Genomic DNA, 23,334 nt, shown 5'->3' with positions numbered 1-23,334 from the left:
TCAATGTGCCATGCTCATGTGAAGTGCTACAAGGGAGGCATAGGCACCTCCCTTGATGCTCAATAAGGTCTCATGCTTCCCTTTCTCTACTATCACTCCATTCTTAACCACAGCAATCACATCCGCACCCTTTATGGTAGATAATCTATGTGCTATGACAATAGTGGTTCGATTAACCATGACTTGGTCTAATGCATCTTGCACCACCCTTTCAGATTCAGCATCTAGTGCACTAGTTGCTTCATCAAGTAACAGAATTTTTGGATCCTTCACGATAGCACGTCCAATCGCAACACGTTGCTTTTGCCCGCCTGATAAATGGACTCCTCGTTCTCCAACTAATGTATCATAGCCCTGCAATTAGATGGTGAAAGATGCAAAACATGTTATTTGTGTATCAGGTGGAGGTAAGTTTTGGACTGAAATGGTAAATTGTCGTCTATGCATGTCATGATAATTTTCATAAAGACCAGAAGAATTCTAAAAGCCACAAGTGTGGAGGAACATTTTCTAGCAAATGACTAGCTAGGAGATGAAGAAAGAGTTATTAGAATCAAACCAAAGAAGTTTCTGTAGTTGTTGAATTAGGAAGTTGCTAAATCTCAGATATAGCATCTAACCTTGTGCAAACTGCTAATGAACTTGTGGGCATTGGATAACTCAGCTGCAGCTATGATCTCAGCTTCAGTCACATTTCCTTCCTTTCCATAAGCAATATTAGCTCGGATAGTATCGTTAAATAGAACTGGTTCTTGGCTCACCAAGCCCATCTGCTGTCTCAGCCACCTCAGTTGTAACTTTTTAATTTCGATGCCATCTAGCAGTATTTCACCTGAATCTGGATCATAAAATCTTTGCAACAGTGATACAACAGTTGATTTCCCACTACCGCTCTCTCCTACAAGTGCGACTGTCTGAGGACAAATAACAGTCTTCATATCAGATATGTGCGCTAGAATATTTTGATACTAGGTAGAAGATTGAAATATTACAGAAGAAAGCATGACTGACAAAAGAACTAAAAGCAAATAGTTTGCCAAAATAGTTTCTAAATTTTTTTTTTCATTAATGTATTGATAAAATTCAAGACATACATAATAAGTAATTCAGTTAGAAACAACTGTTAATATAGTGATTAAGAACCTGGTTTTTGTGGCATGGTTTAGAGATTTACTCTCAATAGTCACAGCAAAACATTTGTATGCTCATGGGGAAGCAACGCCCAGTAGTGTTTTACCTTTCCAGAAGGGATTGTCAAGCATAGATCCTGGAAAATCTGGATATCTGGACGAGTAGGGTAACGGAAGCTGACATGTTGTAGCTCAATGTTTCCTTTCGAATTTTCCAATGTCATTCCAGAATCATTGCTTGGATCTATTTTAGATTTCCGATCGAGAATAGCAAAAATTGAAGCAGAAGCAGATTTGGCTTTTGAAGAATCTGGAGCATAGGAACTTGATTGAGAAATCCCAACTGCTGCCATTGCAAGAGCAAAAAATACCTTCAAAGGAAATTTGGAGATTCGAACACAATTTCAACAGAGTTTGTACAGGTAATAATAATAAAAAAATCTATAAAGGCAAACAACCATTTTGTTAAAGGTGTTGATTGCTAAATCTAGCATGCATTTAAAATGGTAACAAATTCACAAAAAACACCTACTTTTTATGATATATTGACAACTATACTGTAAAAGGTGATATCACTTATCTCAAATAGCTCAGTATCATAAGTACCATGAATAAATACAAGCAGATAAATCAACTATCAAGCATACCTCCATGTGGGAGGGCATTTGTAAAATATCGAAAAATGACGAATAATGATAAAAGAATTTTTCGGAACTTTTAAAAAAATTTCTGAAATTTTTCGGAGCTCGTATGACTCAGATTACGGGGATAAAAATACGGCTCAGGAAAACTTATTTAGACTATCCAATTAAGGAATGAAAAATTAATTTTCTTTATTTATTTTCTTTTTTCGTTTTCTTCTGTCCGTTTCTTCCTCCCCGCGCGCCGGACGCCGAAGCCCAACCGCCGCGGCGGTTTCTTCTCCTCCTCTTCTTTTATTTCTTCTCCTCGATCGCGCCGCACCACTTCCAATCCTCCTCTCTTCCCCGACGCTTCTCTGCCTGATCCCACGCTACTGCCCTGATCGTTTCCTTGCCACGGAGATCCCCGAATCGCGCCGAGTAGCGTCGCCGCCACTCCGACCCGGAGCCGAGCCCTAGCTCGATTCATTGCGCGCGACTTCCCCTGCTTCTTACCTGTCTCGGCTGTTGAGATCAGGAAGCGCCGACACCCTCTTCCTCTCTTCTCCTTTCTTGTCCAAGCGCCGGCAACGCTCAAGCCGCTCACCACCGGCCGCCTCCTCTGTGCTAGCCGCCGTGCGTCACTCGACCTCTCCCTCTCCTGGTCGCGGTCAACAAGAGCTCGCCGGAAGGAAGGATCAGCACCACCATTTCGTCTCTGCCCTAGCGAAGGTAGCCGACCCTTTCCTTTGCCCTAGATTTCCTCTTGTTGCCTGATCCGAACCCTAGCTCCACTGGGTTTGGTTGTGGTCAGCCTACCAGACAGGTAATTCTTCCGTTAACCTGATATGGAATACTTCTGTTGATTATTTCTTGGCGAATTCAACAGTAACTTGCGGTGTCTGCAACCAACGGTCTCCAGCAGTGGCTACTCCTTTCGGCGGCACTATCCCTAGGTGTGGATCAACAACCGCTGTGAATTGAGGTAAGGTTTAGGGTTTTGATCTTCGTGGAAGATGATTGCTAGTTGTGTTAGCAATAATTGTTAACTTAAGTTTAGAATTAATCTAATGGTGCAATTAGGGTTAAAGAAGTTAACCTTAGATGGTCGGTGAATTAGAAATTTGTTTAGCTATTTGTTTATAATTAACTTAGCTAAACTGTACGATTTACTACAGGACTGTGATGCGAAACGAGTATCTCGACGTCGGAATTGGACCGGATACGATCCTTTCTATTGGAGGCGGGTATTTTGACTTTATGTCATTTGATATGCATAGTAATGTTTTTAACAAATAGCAATGATTGTGTTTTCTTATTTGCTTCGGTTAATCACTACCCGATCTGTTACATGCTTGTTTGTTTATTTGTTATGTACATCATGTTAGTATTTACCTGATTATACATGCTTATAGAGGAAGTGACACAACCATGTTATTTATTATATTCAGGACCTAGGGTTTTTGATGCCTTATCTGATCTGTATACCTTTGATTTGGTTCATTGTCCTATGGTACACATTTTATATTTACTTTATGAATATTGTCTATGAGTTTTATTTGGATTTGTTTTACTACATGCCTGCTTAGATGGCAAAGGTGAGTTGATTTAATCGTCGGATTTGAGCTTTATGGGTGTAGTGGAGTAGGACATCGGTTTTATGCTTTATGGGTGTAGTTGAGTAGGGTTGTTTTTGAGTCCTCTTATCACTGTTCTAGTTTATTAACTATTAATTGCGTGGGTGATTGCCTTATATTATTGTTATTGTTCCGACCGTGTTGGCCAAGGTATATGTGGAATAGAGGGCATTGTAGACAATTTCAGATTGTCAGCCGTACAGGGGAGATGTTGTCGAAATTTCTTCGGACAGGGACTTCCCCGGGGCGTGACAATTTATTTATTGAACCCTAAATCCTAGCGCTCACTTGGCTACCAGGATTCATAAATTCTAGTATTTAACCCGGAGATCTAGAGTTCGAATCTTGGGGAAGACAAAAATCCACTGGCCAGGGGTGGGAAGTCCTTGTGAGTAACGGCACGACCGAAAGGTCGTCGGTTGACGACATAAGGGGTCACCAGTTGGGCCGCCATTGTGGCCGCCCAAGGGACCAAGGTTGGGCCGCCAGTTGGGCCGCTAGTGTGGCCGTCCAAGGGGCCGAGGGGCCACGTCGTTACAGCATTTTCCATGGTTTCGCCAAAAAATGTAAAAATTAATATATATGCCAGGTGGCTATTAAACTCTATTTAAATGCAAGATTGGCAAGACAAAGCATAAATAACAAGTCGACTCCAAATAGTTAGGGTTGATTATCAAAGGAAGAATTTAAATTTTCATTAGATGAATTTGCACGAGCATAGGACATGGGCAACAGCAAGAGCAAGTTGCATAATTTTAGTAGAGATTCTAAAAGACATCTAAGAGATGTGTCTATATCGATTACTATATACAATATTTTTGTTTACTCAAAGAGAAGAAATTGAAAGGAAATAAAATATAATTTAGTAAAAAGAAAAAAAAACATTTGTATTATTTTGCTCACCTAGACAAAATCAAAAGGAGAGAAATACACTCACTTATAAGTGTTTATGAGATGTGTAAATTTCATTTCTGTCCAATTCTACCCAATTTGGTTCGTAATAAAATAGAAGAAAGAAATGGAATTAAATTCCTTCCTCTCCTTTATTTCCTTCCAGTAAATAAGAGAAATCAATCATTTCATTTCATTTCTTTTCTCTCTTAATCCTGTCCAAGTAAACACAAAAACTTGATGCATAACATGTGAAAATTATTTTGAAGAGGGATTTCATGTCTGGTCCAGGAGAATGAAGTAAAATCTTTGTTTGTTTCTCCATTGTTTGTGAGATAAAAGTCTAGGAAGGGTGAGAGTTTCTCATACACAAGATGCAATTTTTGTTTTAACTTTTTCTACAATTTTTCTCTCATATCATATAATTTGGTTTATTATTCATAGATTAGGCATAAGTCAAACCATGTGTGTTTGTTATTCCCTTTTGCTAGTGAATTGTGCTTGATACAAATGGATTCGTAGTTAGTTGGGTTTCCCCTTATAGGGGCAGAAGTATCAATCTACTAGGCGTAAACATCTCATGTAATGCCACGGCAGTCTCAACCCTAGATCTAATTGGCATAAATTAATAAGAGTGGCATGCTTTAATTTTGTATGGGGTGGTGGCAAAGAAAATGTTAAAGGCGAATAGGAATCTCCTTTATCATGCCCTTGGTAGCCCATTTTACCTATGGAAATGCTAAGGCTATGGCTCGATACTTTGCCCTTGCACTTGATCTAGCTGTAATGTTTTGTTTTTAATCTCCCAAGAAACAAGATTCCTTCTTAAGAAGATACAATATCATGAAGCATCAATATGTAGTAATATTCATTTTAATGTTTCCTCTTTCCTCTTTCCTCGTCTATTTGGGTTAACTACTAATTTCCATCTCACCATCCTATTTTTTTTTGCCTTTCAGATGAGATTATTTTTTTACTAGCATATCCATCATCACTTTCAATGCCAGTTTTAACTCTCTCCTAACAGCCCTCTCTCGGAGTAAAATGATTGGGAGCTTAGTCTCCTCGCTACACTCTAGTTTATAAGTAGATGCATGAATCCCTAACCTGACTTGCATACAATAAATTTAAAGAAATTATGAGTTTACTCACAGATAATAAATTGGTGACTTATATAGATGTTCAATCTCTCATTGACTAGTTTGCTCACAGATAAGTATTTAAAAAAAAAGGTTTATAAAAAACAAAAAAAATGATAAAATGAAGTAATAATGACCCGAGCAATGCCCATTCAGATATGTATTCTTTGATGAGAGTGACAAATCTGCTAGAGTGACATTGGCAAGATGAGAGATATGGATGTACAACCATAAAGAAGGCAGCTTTTTGCTAGATATATGATCAGAAATTTTTAAATCTAAAATCAAGGTTTTTGAGCCAAAGCATGCACCATAGAAGCAATGCCTCCATGAACTAGGAAAGCCACATTGAGATGGTGCAATGCTAAGTAGTTTATCACTGAAAGAAGCATAGATATTCCTCATAACTGATTATAGATCTAGCCAAGGTTTAAAAATTTTGACCCGTGCCGAGATTTCGCTCCCAGATCGAAACGATACGGTTTCGGTATTATATCGTGTTGTGTCGATATAGTTTCAGTATTTTTATTTATATATAGTAATTATTAGATAATTATATTTATTAAGTATAATTTAAAAATAAGTTCTATATTGATTTTATATAAATTCTCCATTATTAAACAACTTAATATTATTTGAAAAAATAATTAAATATAGTTTTATATATTGATTAATCAATAATTCTTAATACATCATAATATTTTACCCTACTAATACTAAAAGGAGTGACATGAATCAGATAGAAACATTGGTTCTTGTACCCAAATCAAATAATCATAATTATATAAATTATTACAAAGATACTATTTTATATATAGTAATTATATAAATTAACTATTTATTCATTTAATATATTATTAATTTAAATAATATAAATTTTAAATTAAAAAATATTAAAATATCAATTAAATATTAAAATAGGGGAAAAAATAAAAAATACAAATAATCAGAATATAAATTTAATTTATTAGAATTTTTATAAAAATTTTAGAATTTTTAAATAAAATTTAGGATGGTAAAAACAATTTCAGAATATCATTTAATAAAATTTATTATTTTTTAAAAATTTTAAATATATTTTTTATATTTTATTGAGATAATTTAATTAGGGTTTATGAAATCCTCTTCAAAATATCACACTTAAGTGAGAATTGTTTGAATTATTTAAATTATAATATTAATTTTACATAGGACACGCGTGTTGCGATGCCTCCGACGCCCCGCATGCCTTCGGCGGTGCTAAAGGCATCTGGCAACACCTCCGGCAGCACCGGAAGCATCCGGCGACGCTTCCCGCTACACTTCTGACTCCACCAAAAGTGTCACGTCGCGAAGCCTCTAGCGCCCGCAATGCTTCAGGCATTTGGCAACGCCTCTAGCGGCACCAGAAGCGTATGCATTCGGGGCGCCCTGCGCTCATGACACACGCTCGAAAACATGCACACGTAGGGTGCCGGTTTTGCTTCCCCAACGGAACGATAAAAATCATCCGTGTTGCTCGGCATGAAAAGACATTTCAATCGCTGGATCTTGCACAATAGGGCATATTACCAAGAAGACTATTATGAGATTTTTTTTTCTTCTTAGATTGCAACATACGAAGTTGTTGACAGTTTACAGAGTGTCTATGATCCACTACCTTTGCAACTACCTATACAAAGCTTCCAACTTAGACAACTGCTAGAATCATTTGCAAGAGATTTGAAGGGTACAGAAGTACTGAAGGGAAAGAATGATTAGTAGAGTGAATTGGCACCATTGAATCATTGAAAGAGTGTAAAATTAGCAATCAAAGAAGTTGAAAATTATCAAAGCTAGAAGATGCAGAATCATAGACGAAGAAACTAAAATCTAAAAACTACAACATCCTGAAAAAAAATTGATTGAAGATTGTTATTGGTATTGCGGACACGCCAAAAAAACTTCCATTTTGCCACTTGAGGAGGAAGAACAAGGTGTTGAGCCCTCATATACACATGTAAGTTGACTCTAAGAAATTGGAGACTCACAAGCTTGGGAAAATAAGAGAGGTATCTTGCTCAATAGATGAGCTCAACGAAGAAGAGGAGACAAACTTGAAAATAGACTGTTTTAAACAATAACATGTGTGAACAGTGTGAAGTCGACCCACTAAACAAAGTTACGAAGAAGAGAGAATAGTAGTTGTTCACAAGGAGAGTGTTTATGTTAGGATCCATGACTGTAGTGATGCCAGAATGCTAAGAGTGGTGAGTAGCATCTTGACCTGCAAATAATTTTTTTTTACTTGGCACTAGATATCTAAGCCTTTGGCTCAACTAATCCTGGGGTGGCCGGCCTAGGCCATGGAAGTTAAATTGGAGAGATGCACATGGAGGCTCATAGTAATAGCCAACATTCTCGAGTCTGTTACCCATTAGGGAGAAAATCCTCCGTAATACGCTCCAGCTAAGTTTCGAACTCCAGATACCAAATCTATCACTGAAGGGCCTAACCATGGCACCCTGCTCTTGGAGGGCAAAAATTTTTTTTCTTGCATATATTAGTGAAAGGCCAAAAACTCATATTTATTTTTCTCAATTATGTTCATAGAGATTAGCAAAGTATGCAGAATTGAAATATTAAAACAATATAAACACAAAAATCACTTTGCTAACTTAGATTTATAACGTGGTGAATACCTAGAATCTACTCTATAACAACAATTTATTCGATGGATGAAACTTAAATTTCCTACTATAAAAAGAAATTCATTTGAGAGAGGCCCAGAGACGTCATACAAAATATATTATAAAGAAGATATTATAGCCACGAGCACCATAAAACCATAGAATGAACAAAGAAATAAATACTTGTGTTTGAGGTCCTCTTACCCCTCTATTTATAGTAATTAGGGTGTAACAACTCATTCAAATAGCTTACGGTTGGAATTAATCAACTCAATCATCAAGAAGTCAGCTGAAACATGATAAGAAAACTTTATTAGCCAACGACTAGTATTTAGTTGACAAAGTATGCATTTAGTCAATTCAATCTACATCCCATCAACTAAGTTAGATAAGATCATAAGTTTACCGTCAACAACTTTTAACTCTAGTCCCTCTACAAGTATCTAGTCAACTCAAACCATGTACATTGTACAATCACTTATTCTAGTCAATTCAACTATTAAATACAACAAGCTTATATTTCTAATGGTCTCATAAGTCGACTTTACTGGTATTCTATTCCATTCAAACAGAGAGCAAGCCTTTCCTCAAGCATAAGATTCTAGTCAACCAATAAGTCAACTAAGCATTCTAGTCAATTAAAACAAATATTAGCATGCTCGATCTCCAATTTTACATAAACTAACACCTCATAAGCCCTTGCAAATCTTCAAGGTCAAGGTCACACTTAACTACAACTAGAAACTCATGTTCCCCTATCGAAGGTTCTCGACCAAACCTATCGACTCCTGAATCATGAATCCAAAGGTTACAAATCACACAATCTCTCTCAACTCACTGTCTTACCGTTGTTACAGCCTTACATCATCTAAGAAATTACCTTTTGTAAAATTATTGTCCCTCAAATGCAGCAAGTTCATGGGTTACTCCATTTGTCATCCTTCACTATCACTTATGATGTCCACCTCTTGTGACTCCTGTCGAAGTTATTGATCCATCTCTCTTCTCTATTTGTACGTCAAGTGGTTTGATTATGATTTTGATGTTTGAGCAAAACGGGTTTAAGTTAGGTTGTGTCTTGTTACCTAACAGTGTGTCTTAGTGTGCAGGGACTTAGAAGAACACACCAGAATACCCGAAGACTCAAGGTTCGTGCATTACAAAGAAGAGTGGTATGGAACATCCAAGGGACCGAAAGGATGAGAAGCATCGGAGACAAAGGTACCAAGTGCATAAGAGGCAAGCATGTGAGAAGGATGGCACGGGCAATGAGTCGACGGACATAGTCCATCCAAGGGACAAGAGACTTGGCGAAAGAGCGCAACACACCTATGGAACGAGAAGGCAGCATGACTGCATGAGGAGAGAATGAGAAAGTTCAATGCATCCGAGGGAGGAGAAGTCGAGTGGAAGGCTGCTTAGATAAGCTCTGTGAGATGAGCTGAGTGAACTTATACTTGGGCGAAGTGTAGAACTCAACTTAGAAGGACCTAGTCGTAGTAGACTAGAGTCAGAGTCCCGGGAGACCGAAAGTGCTACGATTGACCGATGCACGGATAAATATTATCTTTGTTGAGCAGATTTATAGTCAATCGATATGGGAGATCCGGGCGATTGGAAATGGATCCAATTGATCAAAATGCATGTAGAGCATGATCAAGCTCAGATTTGAACAAAGCAGTTTGAGATCCACTTTGATCAAGTTGCAAGCGATCGGAATGGGATCTAGTCAACTGGAAGGATGCCAAGTCAGCAATATCAAATAGACAAGACCTATTCATAGATGAAGCCGACAAAATGAGTCATCATAATCCGAGCAACCAGAATCCCTTCCGGTCGACGGATGGGTGACTTGTCAGCAAGCTCAACCGTTCAAGGTGAAGGTTATAAAAGGGATCAGGAGGCTCGAACAAAATACACAACACAAAAATACAACTTATTGAATTAGTGTTTGCTCTCTAACTTTCTTTGTCATACTTCTTATTAATCTCCTTGTGCAATTGCTCATTGTATTAAGAGGTTTCTCCACCTTCAGTCTTTCATCGAAGAGGAAAAAGATAGTGGACCCGGTATGCATAGGATTTGGACATAACAACCTAGGGGTTATGAACTAAGTAAATTGAGGTATCACTTTGGTATGCTTGCATTTGTTTGTTCAATTATATTTATATTCTAATATGTATGTCCTTGCTCAGCAAGAGAAAAAACTTTATGTTATAGGTGTTATATTCACCCCTCCCCCTCTAGCGATTCAGAGTGCTCATCGCACTAACATCCTCATCCTATGATCCCTTGAAAGTTTCATATCATCCTTCTCTGAACTTCAACAGATCTCTTGAGCTTCAAGCTGAAGCAACTTGATCGTGCCAAATCAACATCACAGCTCAACTTGCATTGCGAGCTTCATATGCATGTTATCAAGTCCCTACAAACTTCATACACATCAGTAACAAACAAAATCTAACTTATAACCCTTTGCTAAACACATTGAAACATGTTGGGCAAACCTGACCACCCAAAGCATAATTGCACCAACATCTTGTTCTCCATATAACCACAAGACCTTTGAATTTATAGTAGAGATGTATATGGGTCATTCTTTGTCGAGCATGGCACAAGTCATTAGGCCCAATTTTTTATATGTCATGCCCCACTTGGCACAACTCCAAATAGATCATGTTGGGCACAACCTAAGAAAGAGTTTTGCCCCACCCAACACAAGCATAGGCCTCAATGAACTATATTTGTGTTGGTCATTGGCTCCCATCGATAATTTAAATTTTAAAAATTATAAAATATAAAACTTACAAAAAAATTATTTTTTTAGAAAATTTGTTTAATTAAAATATTAATATTAATATTTTTATTTTAAACTTTTATTAATAAAATATTTTAAAAATTAAAAAAGATTGTCTGGTCCATGAAGCTCCAACTAATGCAGATTCCGGAGAAGGATCAAATCACATTGAGTTAAAAAAATAAATGTTATTAAAATTCATTTTCTATTAAATACTATTTAAAATATTTAATATTTACAATACTATTGTTAATTTATAAATAAAAAATCAAATCAAACTTAGCTCGTAGATTGTGACAAGCTTGGGTTAACCCAAGCCCATGAGTGCAACCTCAATGCTCAACTTAAACCTACTAGGTGTTATGGGTCGTGCATGGCGTGACCTAGTCAAATTGGGTCATGCCTAGTACTAGTTAAGCAAGGTTATGGGTTGCTCAACCTAGTTTAAACCTCTAATGGATTGACACTCATAAGAAATTGATGAGAGAGATGCTTAATCTTGCACGGATAAAAATAAAGCAAAGAGAAAACTTGATCATGTGTAAAGGGTGAACCTAACCTAGAATATATGAGCAACCGCTACTTTGATACCATGTTCATTTAGGGAAAAGTATTAAGGTTATTTTTCTATGTTCTCTTTTTTATTTATATATATTACCTTATAATTACTCATACAATCTTATGTATTTGCACATTTACTAGTAAAATCCTAACTGTCTACAATAGTTCCCCAACAAACATCATTAAATATCTTACTTGGTTTTATTTTACTTTTTGTGAGATATTTTTTTTTTGGTAACAAACTAGACATAATTAATATATTCCTCTAGCTTTAGTTAAATGTGTTATGGGTTTAGGATTATGTTAAGTTATATAGTGTATGTAATAGTTCTCTTATTTCATAATGCCATGGTTTAAAATTTCAAGCTATGCCAAGTGACATGACTAAAATTTCTCATTCCATTTTATAGGGCAGCATGATCAAAATTTATAGTATTAGTCTTAGGGAAGGGAAGAGGAAACTATAAACAGACATGAAATTATAGGAGAATACATACTATGCAACAAGTAATAAAGAATTGATGGAGGTCGAGACAAGTATGACAACAGGTGGTGCTTGATAAATCAAAGGAGCAGAGGGACATTCATGACAAGAAGCAAAGTAAGATCTGCAAATGAGGTTTCTTAAATCATGAACCTTGTCACAATTTTAATTTGGACTGTGATTCACAAATTGCATAGCCCGGTTAGGATTGAGGTTGACAAGATGGGGAAATTTGGGGTTTTCCCTACTCCGTACAATTGATTAGTATATAATAGATACATATATTTAATTAAAACAATTAATCGATAAAGTTAATTAATTAGTACCTATATTATATATATATAATTAATTGTTATCAACTAATTATATATATAATAGATGCATATATATAATCAATTGATATACCCTATTTAATTAAAAGTATGATTATTTTACATATATTACTCAATTAAGAATATTTTTTATACTTAAGGGATGCTAGTAACAATATATAATCTATTACTAATGTAAATGAATTTTAATTATTAGATTTATATTTGGAAGTTAATAATTATTGAAACTATACCAACACGGCATGACATGGTATCAAAATCATACCTTTGAAGAGTGAAACTGACGAATAGAGCCAAACTTGGCTATGTTTAAGCTTGTTTATTAAAAATCTTCTCAAGCTTGAGTCGAACTCAAGCTTTTAATTGAGTTCAACTAATAGTGTTATAGCACTTAAAAATTATGTTAAACATTTGTCTAATATATGAAAATTATATTATTTTTATTTTTAACATATTTTGAATAGTTTAAGATTATAAAAATTTATAAATTATTATATTTTAATGTATTTAAATAAAAAATTATAAAATAAATTTATAATTAAATTTTACATAGGTTAACAAATAAGTTTATTCATAGAGTTTATGAACTTTGTTCATGAATGTTAACGAACCAAACTTACTAGTATTTAAACTTATTTACTTTATATAATTTTTTACTATTGGACGAACATAAACAAAACTTATTGAACCAAACACTAAGCGTGCTCACGAATGTCTGGTTCATTTATGAACCTATAAGTTAAACTATTTATGTCTTTATTCCACTATTTTCATGTTTATTATGTTTGTCACTATCCTGGTTTGAATGAAGTAGATCTAGTTGCACACAATGTATATATAATGTACTCATTTTGCATACAAGAGAACTATTACTCTATTACTGATTCTACACTCTAGATTCCTAGGCTTGGACCCTACTAGGATAATTCAAGATGAAGGAAATCTTACTTTTTATCAATTATCCTACAGACGTATTATTCTAAGCAAGAGGCATTAGAATTGCCTCACCTAACACAATAAATCTTTTATTTTGGATGAATCTTTACAAATTCTTAAATTTGGCATTATAAATTATATTTTATTTAGTTTCAAACTATATGTCTTCAAATATTGTGATTATTCACTTTTTATACTTGTATAAGCATCCAGCTAGATTCATGTGTACCTCTTGAATCTTGATCATTGTAAGAATCCATGTTACGGTTCTAATCCTGAATCTCAATGATGGCCAAATAAATTCAGACTTTGAGAAATCAAACTTCTAACAGAACCATTCATGAATTTGATGAAACAAAAAAGAAGCAATAAAGGCTTCTTAAGGTCACATACCTGAAATACTTTGTCAAAAGTAGTCTTTCCACTCTCCACCAGTCGTGCTCCAGCATAAAAACTAGCTCCATATACACAAAACAACAAAAAGAAGGAAACTCCAAATCCTGTACCACTGATTAACCCTTGCCTAATTCCTTTTCTCACAGGGCCTTCACATTTCTGCTTGTATATTCCCATCACTTTCTCTTCTGCAGAAAATGAAGCAACTGTTCTGATACCTCCCACAGCATCATTTGCAACTTGACTTGCTTCCTCGTACATCACCTACAATTATTCAATTGGATAATCATGATAAAAGATTAACATCCTGTAAAAAGAGTCTATCGGTCATTTCCTTACACAAGACTATCTTTGTGGAAGTAAATAAGAGATCCATTGGACATCGCCATACAAAAATCTATCTTTGATGGAAGTAGGTAGAATCTTAAAAATAACTATTGCAGTAGATCTGACATTTCGCATTTCAGTGCAAAAACAAGCTGTGCATATGCTATATGTAGTCAGTTTTTAAGAGTTTCTTTGCACTAACATAATTCTTAGGTAGTAGTAGTATACAATTTCAATAAATCTTGTGACATGCATAGAGAAAACACAAAAATGAGATGCATAATATGAATAATAGGATACTGAATGGTATCAGATAAAAGTCCATTCAAAGTCAAACTGTAAGTTTTGTGAAGATAGTTAAAAGCTGATACCAGAAAGTAGAAACCTAGTTGAAAATAAATTTCCATGAATAATCCATGCTAAGCAGAAATATGTAATTATGTAGCTATACCTTTGCATCTTTACTAAATCCCTTGATAAATTTCATCTGTATGTATCCATTGGCACCCAAGAGAGGTACCAAAGCCAAGACAATCAATGAAAGTTGCCAATTGGCAATAAAAGCAATCGCCAAGCCAGCAACCAATGTTGTGATGTTCTGAACGATCAATGCAAGTGCATCTCCTACAAGACTCCTGACTACAGCTGCATCTGCTGATAGCCTTGCCCCAATTGCACCACTGGAGTTCTCAGGATTATCAAACCATTTTATTTCCATGCTAACGACTTTCTCAAATGTCATTAGCCTAATCCTCCTAATCAATTTTGATCCTGCCACACCAAAGAAGTATGTTCTAGCTGAAATGGCAAACAAAGAAACCCCACCAACTATCAGAAACATTAATGACCAAAAGTTGGAGTCCTTCTTGAGCTTGTGTGGAGGCTGGTAAAATGAGTTGATTACATTTGATAAGAATATTGAAAACAGGGGAAATATGACACCATCAACAATGGCAGCAAATAAACCAAGTATCAATATAGGAATCTCTGGTCTATTAAGATATGCTAAGCGGAGGACTGGTACTTCTTTTGAATGTTCAATAGGACTTTCAGGATCCACATTGTCAGATGTATCTTGGGCATCAAACCCCATGGCCAAACCAAATGGAGCTTGAAATGAGTGGCTGCTATGTCTGCCTGATGATCCACGGCTAATGGAGCGGTTCAAGGACAATTTCTTGCTCGTGTACTGACCTGAAGATATCCCCCCATCAGATTTTTCTGAATCAGATTTGTGTGCAGTAAGCTGGGCCTGGTTCACTTCTTGAAGCCTTATGAGTTGGCTATAAGCTCCAGCAGGATTCTTTAGTAGCTCAACATGCGAACCTAGACAAAAAGCAAAAGCATTTTTGTGAGCCAAACAACTGCATTCAAAGGAAACTGAATACTGAACTTTTGACAAATTATCTCACAAAGAAGATCACAAAAGTGTCATCATTTAGCTATATAACTTCAGTCAACATTATCCACATTTTTTTGACAGAATTGGTTGCTATATATTCATATTTTGTTACCTTTTTCAACAATTGATCCTCGATGTATAACAGCAATGGAATCAGCATTCCTAATAGTGCTCAATCGATGAGCAACAATAACAGTAGTACGATTTGCCATGACCCTGTCAAGTGCTTCCTGCACTATTCTTTCTGACTCTGCATCCAATGCACTCGTAGCTTCATCCAAAAGTAAAATTCGAGGATCTCTCAAAATTGCTCTGGCAATTGCAACTCTTTGCTTTTGACCTCCAGATAGTTGTGTTCCGTGTTCGCCAACCATAGTGTCAAGGCCCTGAATATAATATTTGTCGCTTCCATTTTTAGAAAAAAAAATAGGCTCTAATTTTACACAAATCAGGGTGAAGCGTACAAAAAATAATCTATTTGCTGAGTTCATAAATTGGAAACAATGTGCTTACCTGAGGCAATTTGTCTATGAATTTAGCAGCATTTGCAAGCTCTGTTGCTGCTCTGATTTCTTCAGCAGTTGCATTATTTTTCCCATAAGCTATGTTATGTTTAATGCTAGTGGCAAAAAGAACTGGTTCCTGACTCACAAGCCCAATTTTCCCTCTAATCCAACTGAGTTGAAGTTCCTTGAGGTTTATTCCATCAATGAGAACTTCACCAACCTGTGGATCATAAAATCTCTCTATCAAACTCACAACTGTTGATTTTCCACTTCCACTCTCACCAACCAATGCAACAGTTGTTCCTTTCTGAATGCTTAGAGAGAAACCACGAAAGATTTGTTCATCTGGTCTGGCAGGATAACTAAAATAAACATCTTTAAATTCAATGTCCCCTTGAATATCATCAAGCCTCCTTCCTTTGGGATCATAAGCATCAATTTCTGGCTTTCGGTTGATTGTCTCAAACATCTTATAAGCAGCAGCTTGTCCTGCTGCAAAAGCTGTCATGCATGGTGCTATCTGGCCTAATGAGCTGAAGAATGGTATCAATAAGGACAATTTCAGATTGTACTATTTGGAAAAGAGAGAACAGTTGAAAATGAGTAGCTGAGGTTTGTAAGAAGACAGAATGTTAAGAAAAAAAACTAAAAATGGTTAAATTTCACACCCAAAACATATAGCATATTCATAACATGTCATGTCACTCAGTATAGCAGAAATAACTGATGGACGAACCCATTCATCCTGCCTAAACTCAGGGACGGTTAAAATTTACATGGTCAGGAATTTTGCTGCAATACAAGTCACTTGATCCTCAGATGTTGGAACTGGTAATATCGAGGTTCATGTTATTGGTCCCTGTAAGTGTTTTGATGTGATCAATCAAGTTGGTTAGGTCCTGCTTTGTGTTTAATCCTTGTGTCTGAGTGTGCAGGAGCTTAGGAGCACAGGAAGTTGAGCGGAAGACGTAGCTAGCGAGAAGGACGGCACGGGAAGGGAGCCGACGGGCTCGGTGCGTCCGAAGGGCGAGAGAGCTGCGGAAGAGTACTCCGGTGGACGAGAAGAACGTGCGCGGCGTTTGAGGGACGAGAAACCGGACGAAAGCCTGCTCGAGGAAAAGGCCGAAAATTGGGTTCGGGTGAACCCTATTTCGGTTGGCCGCAATCACCCAATCAATCGGAGCTTCGGAAAGAGAAAGGAAGCCAAAAGGAACTAAAGGAGCTGAAGAAGCTAGCCAGAGGCGCCTCAGACCAATGCTGAAGGTGCCTCAGCTGCCTCCACTGTCTGAGGCGCCTCAGACAGCTTGGAGGCGCCTCAGACCCAATCCGAGGCACCTCCAAGGTTGTTTAAGGCGCCTCGGACCCAGCCAAATGTGTCGTTTGCAACCGGATAGAGTTTTATCCGGTCAAACCTTATGGAGGCACCTTGAACCCTCTTGGAGGCGCCTTCAACACTCGGGATAGAGTTTCCAGGAGCTATATAAAGGCTCCTGGAGCTAGGAAATAGTCATTCGATTCAGTATTCAACTCTGTAACAACTTCCTAGCAATAGTTCTGAGCCGTTAGTGTGTAAAAGGCTTCTCCGCCTTCAGCAAAGGAGATCTTCTACTGCGCTTTTCTTACTGCCCTGGATTAACAACCCTCTTGGTTGTAACCAGATTAAATTCCTGTCTCTTGTTTCTTTATTACTTTATTTACTATTGCACTATTTGAGTTGAAAGTACGAGGAGGGTATAGTTTTATTTTTTCAGAAGCAATTCACCCTCTCCTCTTGCCGGCCTCCACTGCACCTACACATGCTTCCCCAAACAATTCTCTTGATTGGCAATCTAGTATCTATATCCATTGATGAATTATTTCCAATTTTCATTTGATGTGGTAAAGTTCTTTCTAGTGGGGAGGATGATGCAGAATAAAATAAATAGTTCCATATAAAATGAACCAATTCAGTATCTGGTATAGATTGTTTTTATTTCTCTGCTGTTTCAATTGAACTTAGTATATTTTGTAAGAGACAGATGTCTCCTATTGATCATAAATCCTATGGTTGACAAGGATAACATGATAAATAAAGCTTTTCTTATTTTCATTCTCCCTTGTTAAAAAACTTATTATCGAAAACATGACTTGCAGCGTCCCAATATTGTTTATAATGCCTTTTTTTACACTACAAAGATATTCATGATCATTGGCTACTTCATCTAAAAGGGTTCTTGCTAAAACTCTTCTGTTCGTTCATATACTATCAGAATCAATAACAATAAAACTAATGCAGTAAAATCTGCAAAACATTTAAGCTTATATTATACCTCCATTCTGGCTATCTATATATTGGTAGATGTTAGATTATGTTTTAGGCCTTTTTCATATATCATATAGTAGGAAAGGTGTTGTAGTTTTATAGATCATGGTATCTATGCAGAAAGTAACATTCAACATTAGTTTATTAGCATAAAGAAGGTGGTAGACGACCTTTTGTCCCTTGTGTTACAATAGATCCTTCATTGGTGACCAATATCTTTCATTAACAATTACGAAACACAAGAAATTATAAAAATTTCCATTAAGAACTTACAAGGAACCTGCTTGGATTGCAAATATCACGTTGATGACCTTTCCACCAGTGTAACCCTTATGAAGTATCAGTTTTGCTCCATACCATATTCCCAAGGAGTACCCACAAAACATGAAGAGCATGAGCGTTCCAAGACCTAAACCAGCTACCAGACCTTCTTGAACACTGGCATTGTAGGCCCTTACTAAAGACTTATCATACTTCTTTACTGCTAGTTTTTCCCCAGTAAAGGAAGCAACCTGAATAGGAAGGTCAGATAATGTGAGAAAAGAAGTATTTGGAGAATATCATTTAAGTGCTCTCTGGAAAAAGTTAAAAAAAAACAAAAACAAAAACAAAAACAAAACCTACTGTCCTAATTGAACCAATGGTTTGTTGAACAACAGTTGCAGCTTCTCCATAAGCTGCTTGTCCGCGTGATGCCATTTTGGCCACGATATCGGCCATGATTCCACCAGTAATCACCAGAGGGGGAATAGAGCACAGCATGACCAAGGTCAGCAGCCACCCTTGTGCAAATGCAACAATGAATCCAGCAAAGAAAGTTGATGTTAGCTGAATAAATTTGCCAACCTGTAAAATACCACATCGAGATAGGATAATTGATGTTTCAGTAGATGAGGGCAAGCCTACTTGAAACAGAGAGATATGCACTTAAGTTTATACCTTCTCGCCCATGGCATCTTGAATAAAAACAGTATCCCCAGACATCCTCTCAATAACTTCACCTGTATTTGTTTCCTTGTCAAAGAATGCAATTTCCTGTCGTAATATGGTTTCAAGATACAAGTTCCTTATTCGGGCTGATTGCCTTTCCCCAGTAGCCATCCAGCAAGCCACCTCTGAGGAGAAATCAGTGTTTTCAGCCACCATTAACACAATTTAATTCAGAAATGAAACCTAAGTAAGAGTGAAGTAAGTATTCGTACGAAGAAAAGACGCAATGCCTGCTCCAATGGCTAGGTAGACAAATTCCAGTGCTACCTGTATTCAATTAGATCCATGGCTATCAAACATTCTTTTTCCAACAAACTTCATTTTTTAACTGTTAAGTATTTTTATAACTTTGCTAACCATGAAATACTACCCCAACCTGCGACCTTTCTTGAGTTTTAAGGAGCAAATCGTGGAATAGAATGCTAATAAGGTGATCGTCGTGCACATACCTTGGAGACTTGATGAAGCGTATCATGTCCGTTCGAAGCTCCGCCAAAGGATTGGATCAAATTTCCGAAGAGCACCGTCATAAGGGGTAGAGAAATTCCATTTCCTGCGGCACCAAGCGAACCCAACAGCATCAAGACGTAATCTGTGGAGTCTGCGAAAGAGAACAATTTGTAGAGAGGCACAGTGAACGTGTTCTGATCTTGTTTCTTGTCCTTACGACTCTCTCGTTCGTTTTGTTGCTCCTCTAGAGAATTAGCGGTCGTTTCGTCCGGCTCCAGATTGCTAGAGGATCCATGATTCTCTTTACCTTTTGCGGCCATCCAAAACTCAGGCAATGGAGTCCCTAGAGCAATATTCTTCAGGGATAGAGAAGTATCCATGATAAGGATTACCAATCGAACAGTGGGATTAAACAATTTCTTAAATTGCCAAAAACCAATGCAATAGAGGAGTATTGATAAAACCTAACGAAGATCATCTGCCTTTCTTTGATCGAAGAAACATACATTGAAGAAAGATTCAAGTAGAGCAAAGGAAACAGAGCAAAACAAACCTCAACAACCAAGCGGCAGCTAACTGATCAACGAGGATAAACGACGAAAACAATCCAATCAAAAACAATAAAAAAAAAACGAAGGAACTTTCGATTCATGGACTATAGACCTCCAAACACAAGGCATTCAAAGCTATTTGGATGGCTGATGCTTCCTGCTCTTCAACTGGATACCACTTTGGCAATCAAATTTCTTTGTATCTCTCTCTCTCTGTTTGAATTTCGGAGAGAGAGAACATTGTTTCGAGAACAAGGCTGCGAATTTTGGATTTAAAGACTCGATTTTCAAAGGAGTCAACCGTGTAATTACTTTTTATTTTCTTCGTTTCAGATTTCAATAGCAGGTCTTGGCCGTCGACATCGTAGCCGATTAAAAAATAGATCCTGCCAGTTTGAGTTTCGTTCCAGAAAAGTAAACAGACAAAACTTCAATAGCACTGCGAGGCGTCGGCGGAAAGAATTTAAATTCTTGAACGAAATAATAATAACTCATTCATCAACTTAGGATATTATTTTATGGAAGAATCATGAAAGTAAACAGATAAGCACTTCTAAAATATGGAAGGAAAAATAAATTAATAATAGTTTTATATTATTTTATTAAGAATTTAAATTTTTTACTAACTAATTGATGAAACCAAATAAAATTATGCAAATATTTTTTTTCACACTTAAAATAATTTTAAGACTTATTAGTAATTTTCTCAGATTATTTTATATAAAAAATATATACTGTCATAATTCTCTTTAGTCTCATATCTTAGGATTGACAACACCACGAGCGGAGAAGCTTCTATAAATATCTTACGTCGACGATGTTAGAAAGTATATTTTTCTCGACTTTTTTACTAAGATCAAATATGATATTAAATAAAATTTTTATGAGAGTCCATTACAATAGTTCGATGGTGGTATTCTAGCATTGTCCTTGCTTTGCACTATTGCATGAGTCTAACGTATGATTACCAAGTCCAATTTATGAGTTACAAGATATGATTGATTAGCTAATTTTCCAAAATCTAATATAGGTTCATTAGAACCATATAAAGTCATACCCAAAACCTTATTAAAAGAAAAATGGAGGCCCTCACCATGTACGAAATAAATTTTGTCGCCGAGTAGAGACGATTCTTTCCTCCCCACATGAATAAAAGTAAATAAACAAGAATTAATTCTAACTCCCACGCCATTTTAAAAAAAAAAGTAAAAGGTCTCGAGAAAAAAAATGGTCCTATTTGACTGTTGCATATTGCTAGGATGAGAAAATAGAACAATTGTGAATTTTTAGTAACTGACCAAACTGTTAAAGTAGCTAAATTGATGATAAATCCTATCAATAAAATGGGTCCTACATTGCCCTCGCGTTGCACTATTGCATAGGCCTAGTGTATCCTTACTAAATCTAATTTATGAGATTGAGAATGAGGGAGAGTCTTTTACAATAGTTTACTGCTCAAGTTCTCAAGTATCACTCTCGCGTTGTGTTACTGTATGAGTTTGACATACTTTAACCAAATCTAATTTATAAGTATGTGATACTAATTTATATGTATTTATGTGTTATATAATGCAATGTGTCTACGTGATAACTAATAATAATATATATACGACATTTTTTTGTAAAAGACAAACAAACAGCTCGTTTCGTCCAACATTATTTTTTGAGAAAATATATATAGCTATATTTAAGAATCTTCATTTTTAGGTACCCAATTACACATTACTTTTTCCTATTATTCTGAATTTTTATTTATTGTTATATATTATTTATTTCGACAGATATAACTTAAGGCTAGAGCAAGTGTAATTCATATTTAACGGCTTTTTATCAAAGTGAGGGTCATTTACATGTGTAAAATTTCTAAAAGATGTATTTTACTTTTAGATGTATTTTTGTTTTATCTCTCTCGTGAATTAGTGTGATAGTGTATTAAAAAAACTATATAATTATAGTGCGAATTTCAAAGAATATTAACTCTGTAGTGTTACATTTCAAAAAGTAATATCGTAATAATATTAATTTTAAAATTTATGCAATATTAAAATTGTATTGATTTTTAAAATACAATATCATAACACCATAGTAGTTAATGAGAAGGATAAAATAAAAAACTAATATGTTCTTTGAAAATTCTAAAAATTAAATGCGTCTTCTAATAATTTCATAATTGTAAATGCAACCTTAGTCGATGGCGGCATATTAATTAATCATGTTGTGTCCATTCTCAGACAACGTATAATCTCATGGTTGTAATTTTGCTTCTCATTTCTGATCTGGATGTTCAACTCATAAGAGGGATTAGGTTCCGTGGATTGTGCCTTGAATTCAAAAGCAATTTGACAAAGTATCTATTTTCGGGGGCAACGCTTATTTTTCAAATGTCTCCACGCTGCCTTTACTTTATCCAAAAAGCAAAGACTCATATAAGGACATCTCCAATGTAAGATTTTTAAAAAGATTTGAAAAATAAAAAAGTTGAACAAAATTTTTTTAACTATTGTAGATGTAAGGTATGAATTTTGTATTTTAAGAATAGTAATAAAATTTCAAAGCTGTTTTTTTTTGAAATTTATGTAATATACATGTAGCCATGTAATTACATGTTATTAATTAAATCATTTAAAAAAATTTTAGAATTTTTTAGAACTTTAACTATTGGAATTGTTTCAATAGGTTTTTAGAATGTTGATGTGTCATGATGTGATATATTGAAATCATAAAAAAAAAATTTTGTAAAATTTTAACTATTGAAGATGCCTTAAATATGCTTAAAAGCCAAGTCCTACTTTGCAACTTCTTAATCGGTTAGGTGGATCATATCTACCATCCTACTAGTAAAACTCCTTTATCAAAAGGCGAATAAATAAATATATTTGTTTTTTTCTTATAAAATATGAAAAAAAAAATGTAGAAACAAAATTTTACTAGAGTTTGTAAAAAAGTCTAATAGAGAGTTCCTGAGCAAAGAGTTTACAATCAACTGAGTAGTTGATTTAACACTTAGCCAATTAGCGAAGTCAGGTAATCGATTACTCGAGCTGTAGCCCGGGTACTTTTTCTTTTAATTCTTAGTGATAATTTTATTCTCTCTTTAAATATAGTCTAGGGCCCATTTATTTTTAAGTACGTACCCGGATGATCATTTTTGTAAGTAAGCAGCCAATGAAAGCATTAATCCGACGATAGAAAAGGGGGGCCTTTTTTTTTTTTTTTTTTTTTAGGCAGCCAGAAT

The 23,334-nt window shown here is 35.7% G+C and overlaps 1 protein-coding gene and 1 long non-coding RNA gene across 2 annotated transcripts; one reads left to right on the top strand and one right to left on the bottom strand.

The window, feature by feature from the left end:
• Positions 1 to 19,739, bottom strand: LOC122055966 (ABC transporter B family member 4-like). The gene is made up of 12 exons (XM_042617676.1): positions 19,544 to 19,739; positions 19,311 to 19,361; positions 19,048 to 19,223; positions 18,733 to 18,954; positions 18,382 to 18,620; positions 15,814 to 16,339; positions 15,413 to 15,686; positions 14,350 to 15,224; positions 13,569 to 13,835; positions 1,238 to 1,501; positions 621 to 914; positions 1 to 354 (listed from the first exon to the last, which is right to left on the bottom strand). The coding sequence occupies exons 1-12, from the start codon at positions 19,677 to 19,679 to the stop codon at positions 1 to 3; spliced, it is 3,678 nt and encodes a 1,225-aa protein (XP_042473610.1). The 5' UTR covers positions 19,680 to 19,739.
• LOC122055967 lies at positions 1,984 to 2,989 on the top strand. Its single transcript, XR_006132968.1, has 3 exons — positions 1,984 to 2,482; positions 2,640 to 2,735; positions 2,929 to 2,989. It is a non-coding gene; the product is annotated as an uncharacterized LOC122055967 (long non-coding RNA).
• Positions 19,740 to 23,334: the final 3,595 nt, after the last annotated feature.

The sequence above is a fragment of the Zingiber officinale genome, chromosome 3B, assembly GCF_018446385.1.
Source record: "Zingiber officinale cultivar Zhangliang chromosome 3B, Zo_v1.1, whole genome shotgun sequence".
Taxonomy (NCBI): domain Eukaryota; kingdom Viridiplantae; phylum Streptophyta; class Magnoliopsida; order Zingiberales; family Zingiberaceae; genus Zingiber; species Zingiber officinale.
Note: the sequence above shows the minus strand (reverse complement) of the source record. Positions and strands in the feature narration are given on the sequence as shown.

What these genes read in the sequence shown, in the direction of transcription:
- LOC122055966 (XM_042617676.1), bottom strand. Translation starts at nt 19,679, where the DNA reads ATGCTGTTGGGTTCGCTTGGTGCCGCAGGAAATGGAATTTCTCTACCC. An exon ending in TGACAATCCCTTCTGGAAAG is followed by an intron (nt 915 to 1,237) that starts GTAAAACACTAC and finishes ATTTGTCCTCAG; the next exon opens with ACAGTCGCACTTGTAGGAGA. An exon ending in TCATTAGCAGTTTGCACAAG is followed by an intron (nt 355 to 620) that starts GTTAGATGCTAT and finishes ATCTAATTGCAG; the next exon opens with GGCTATGATACATTAGTTGG.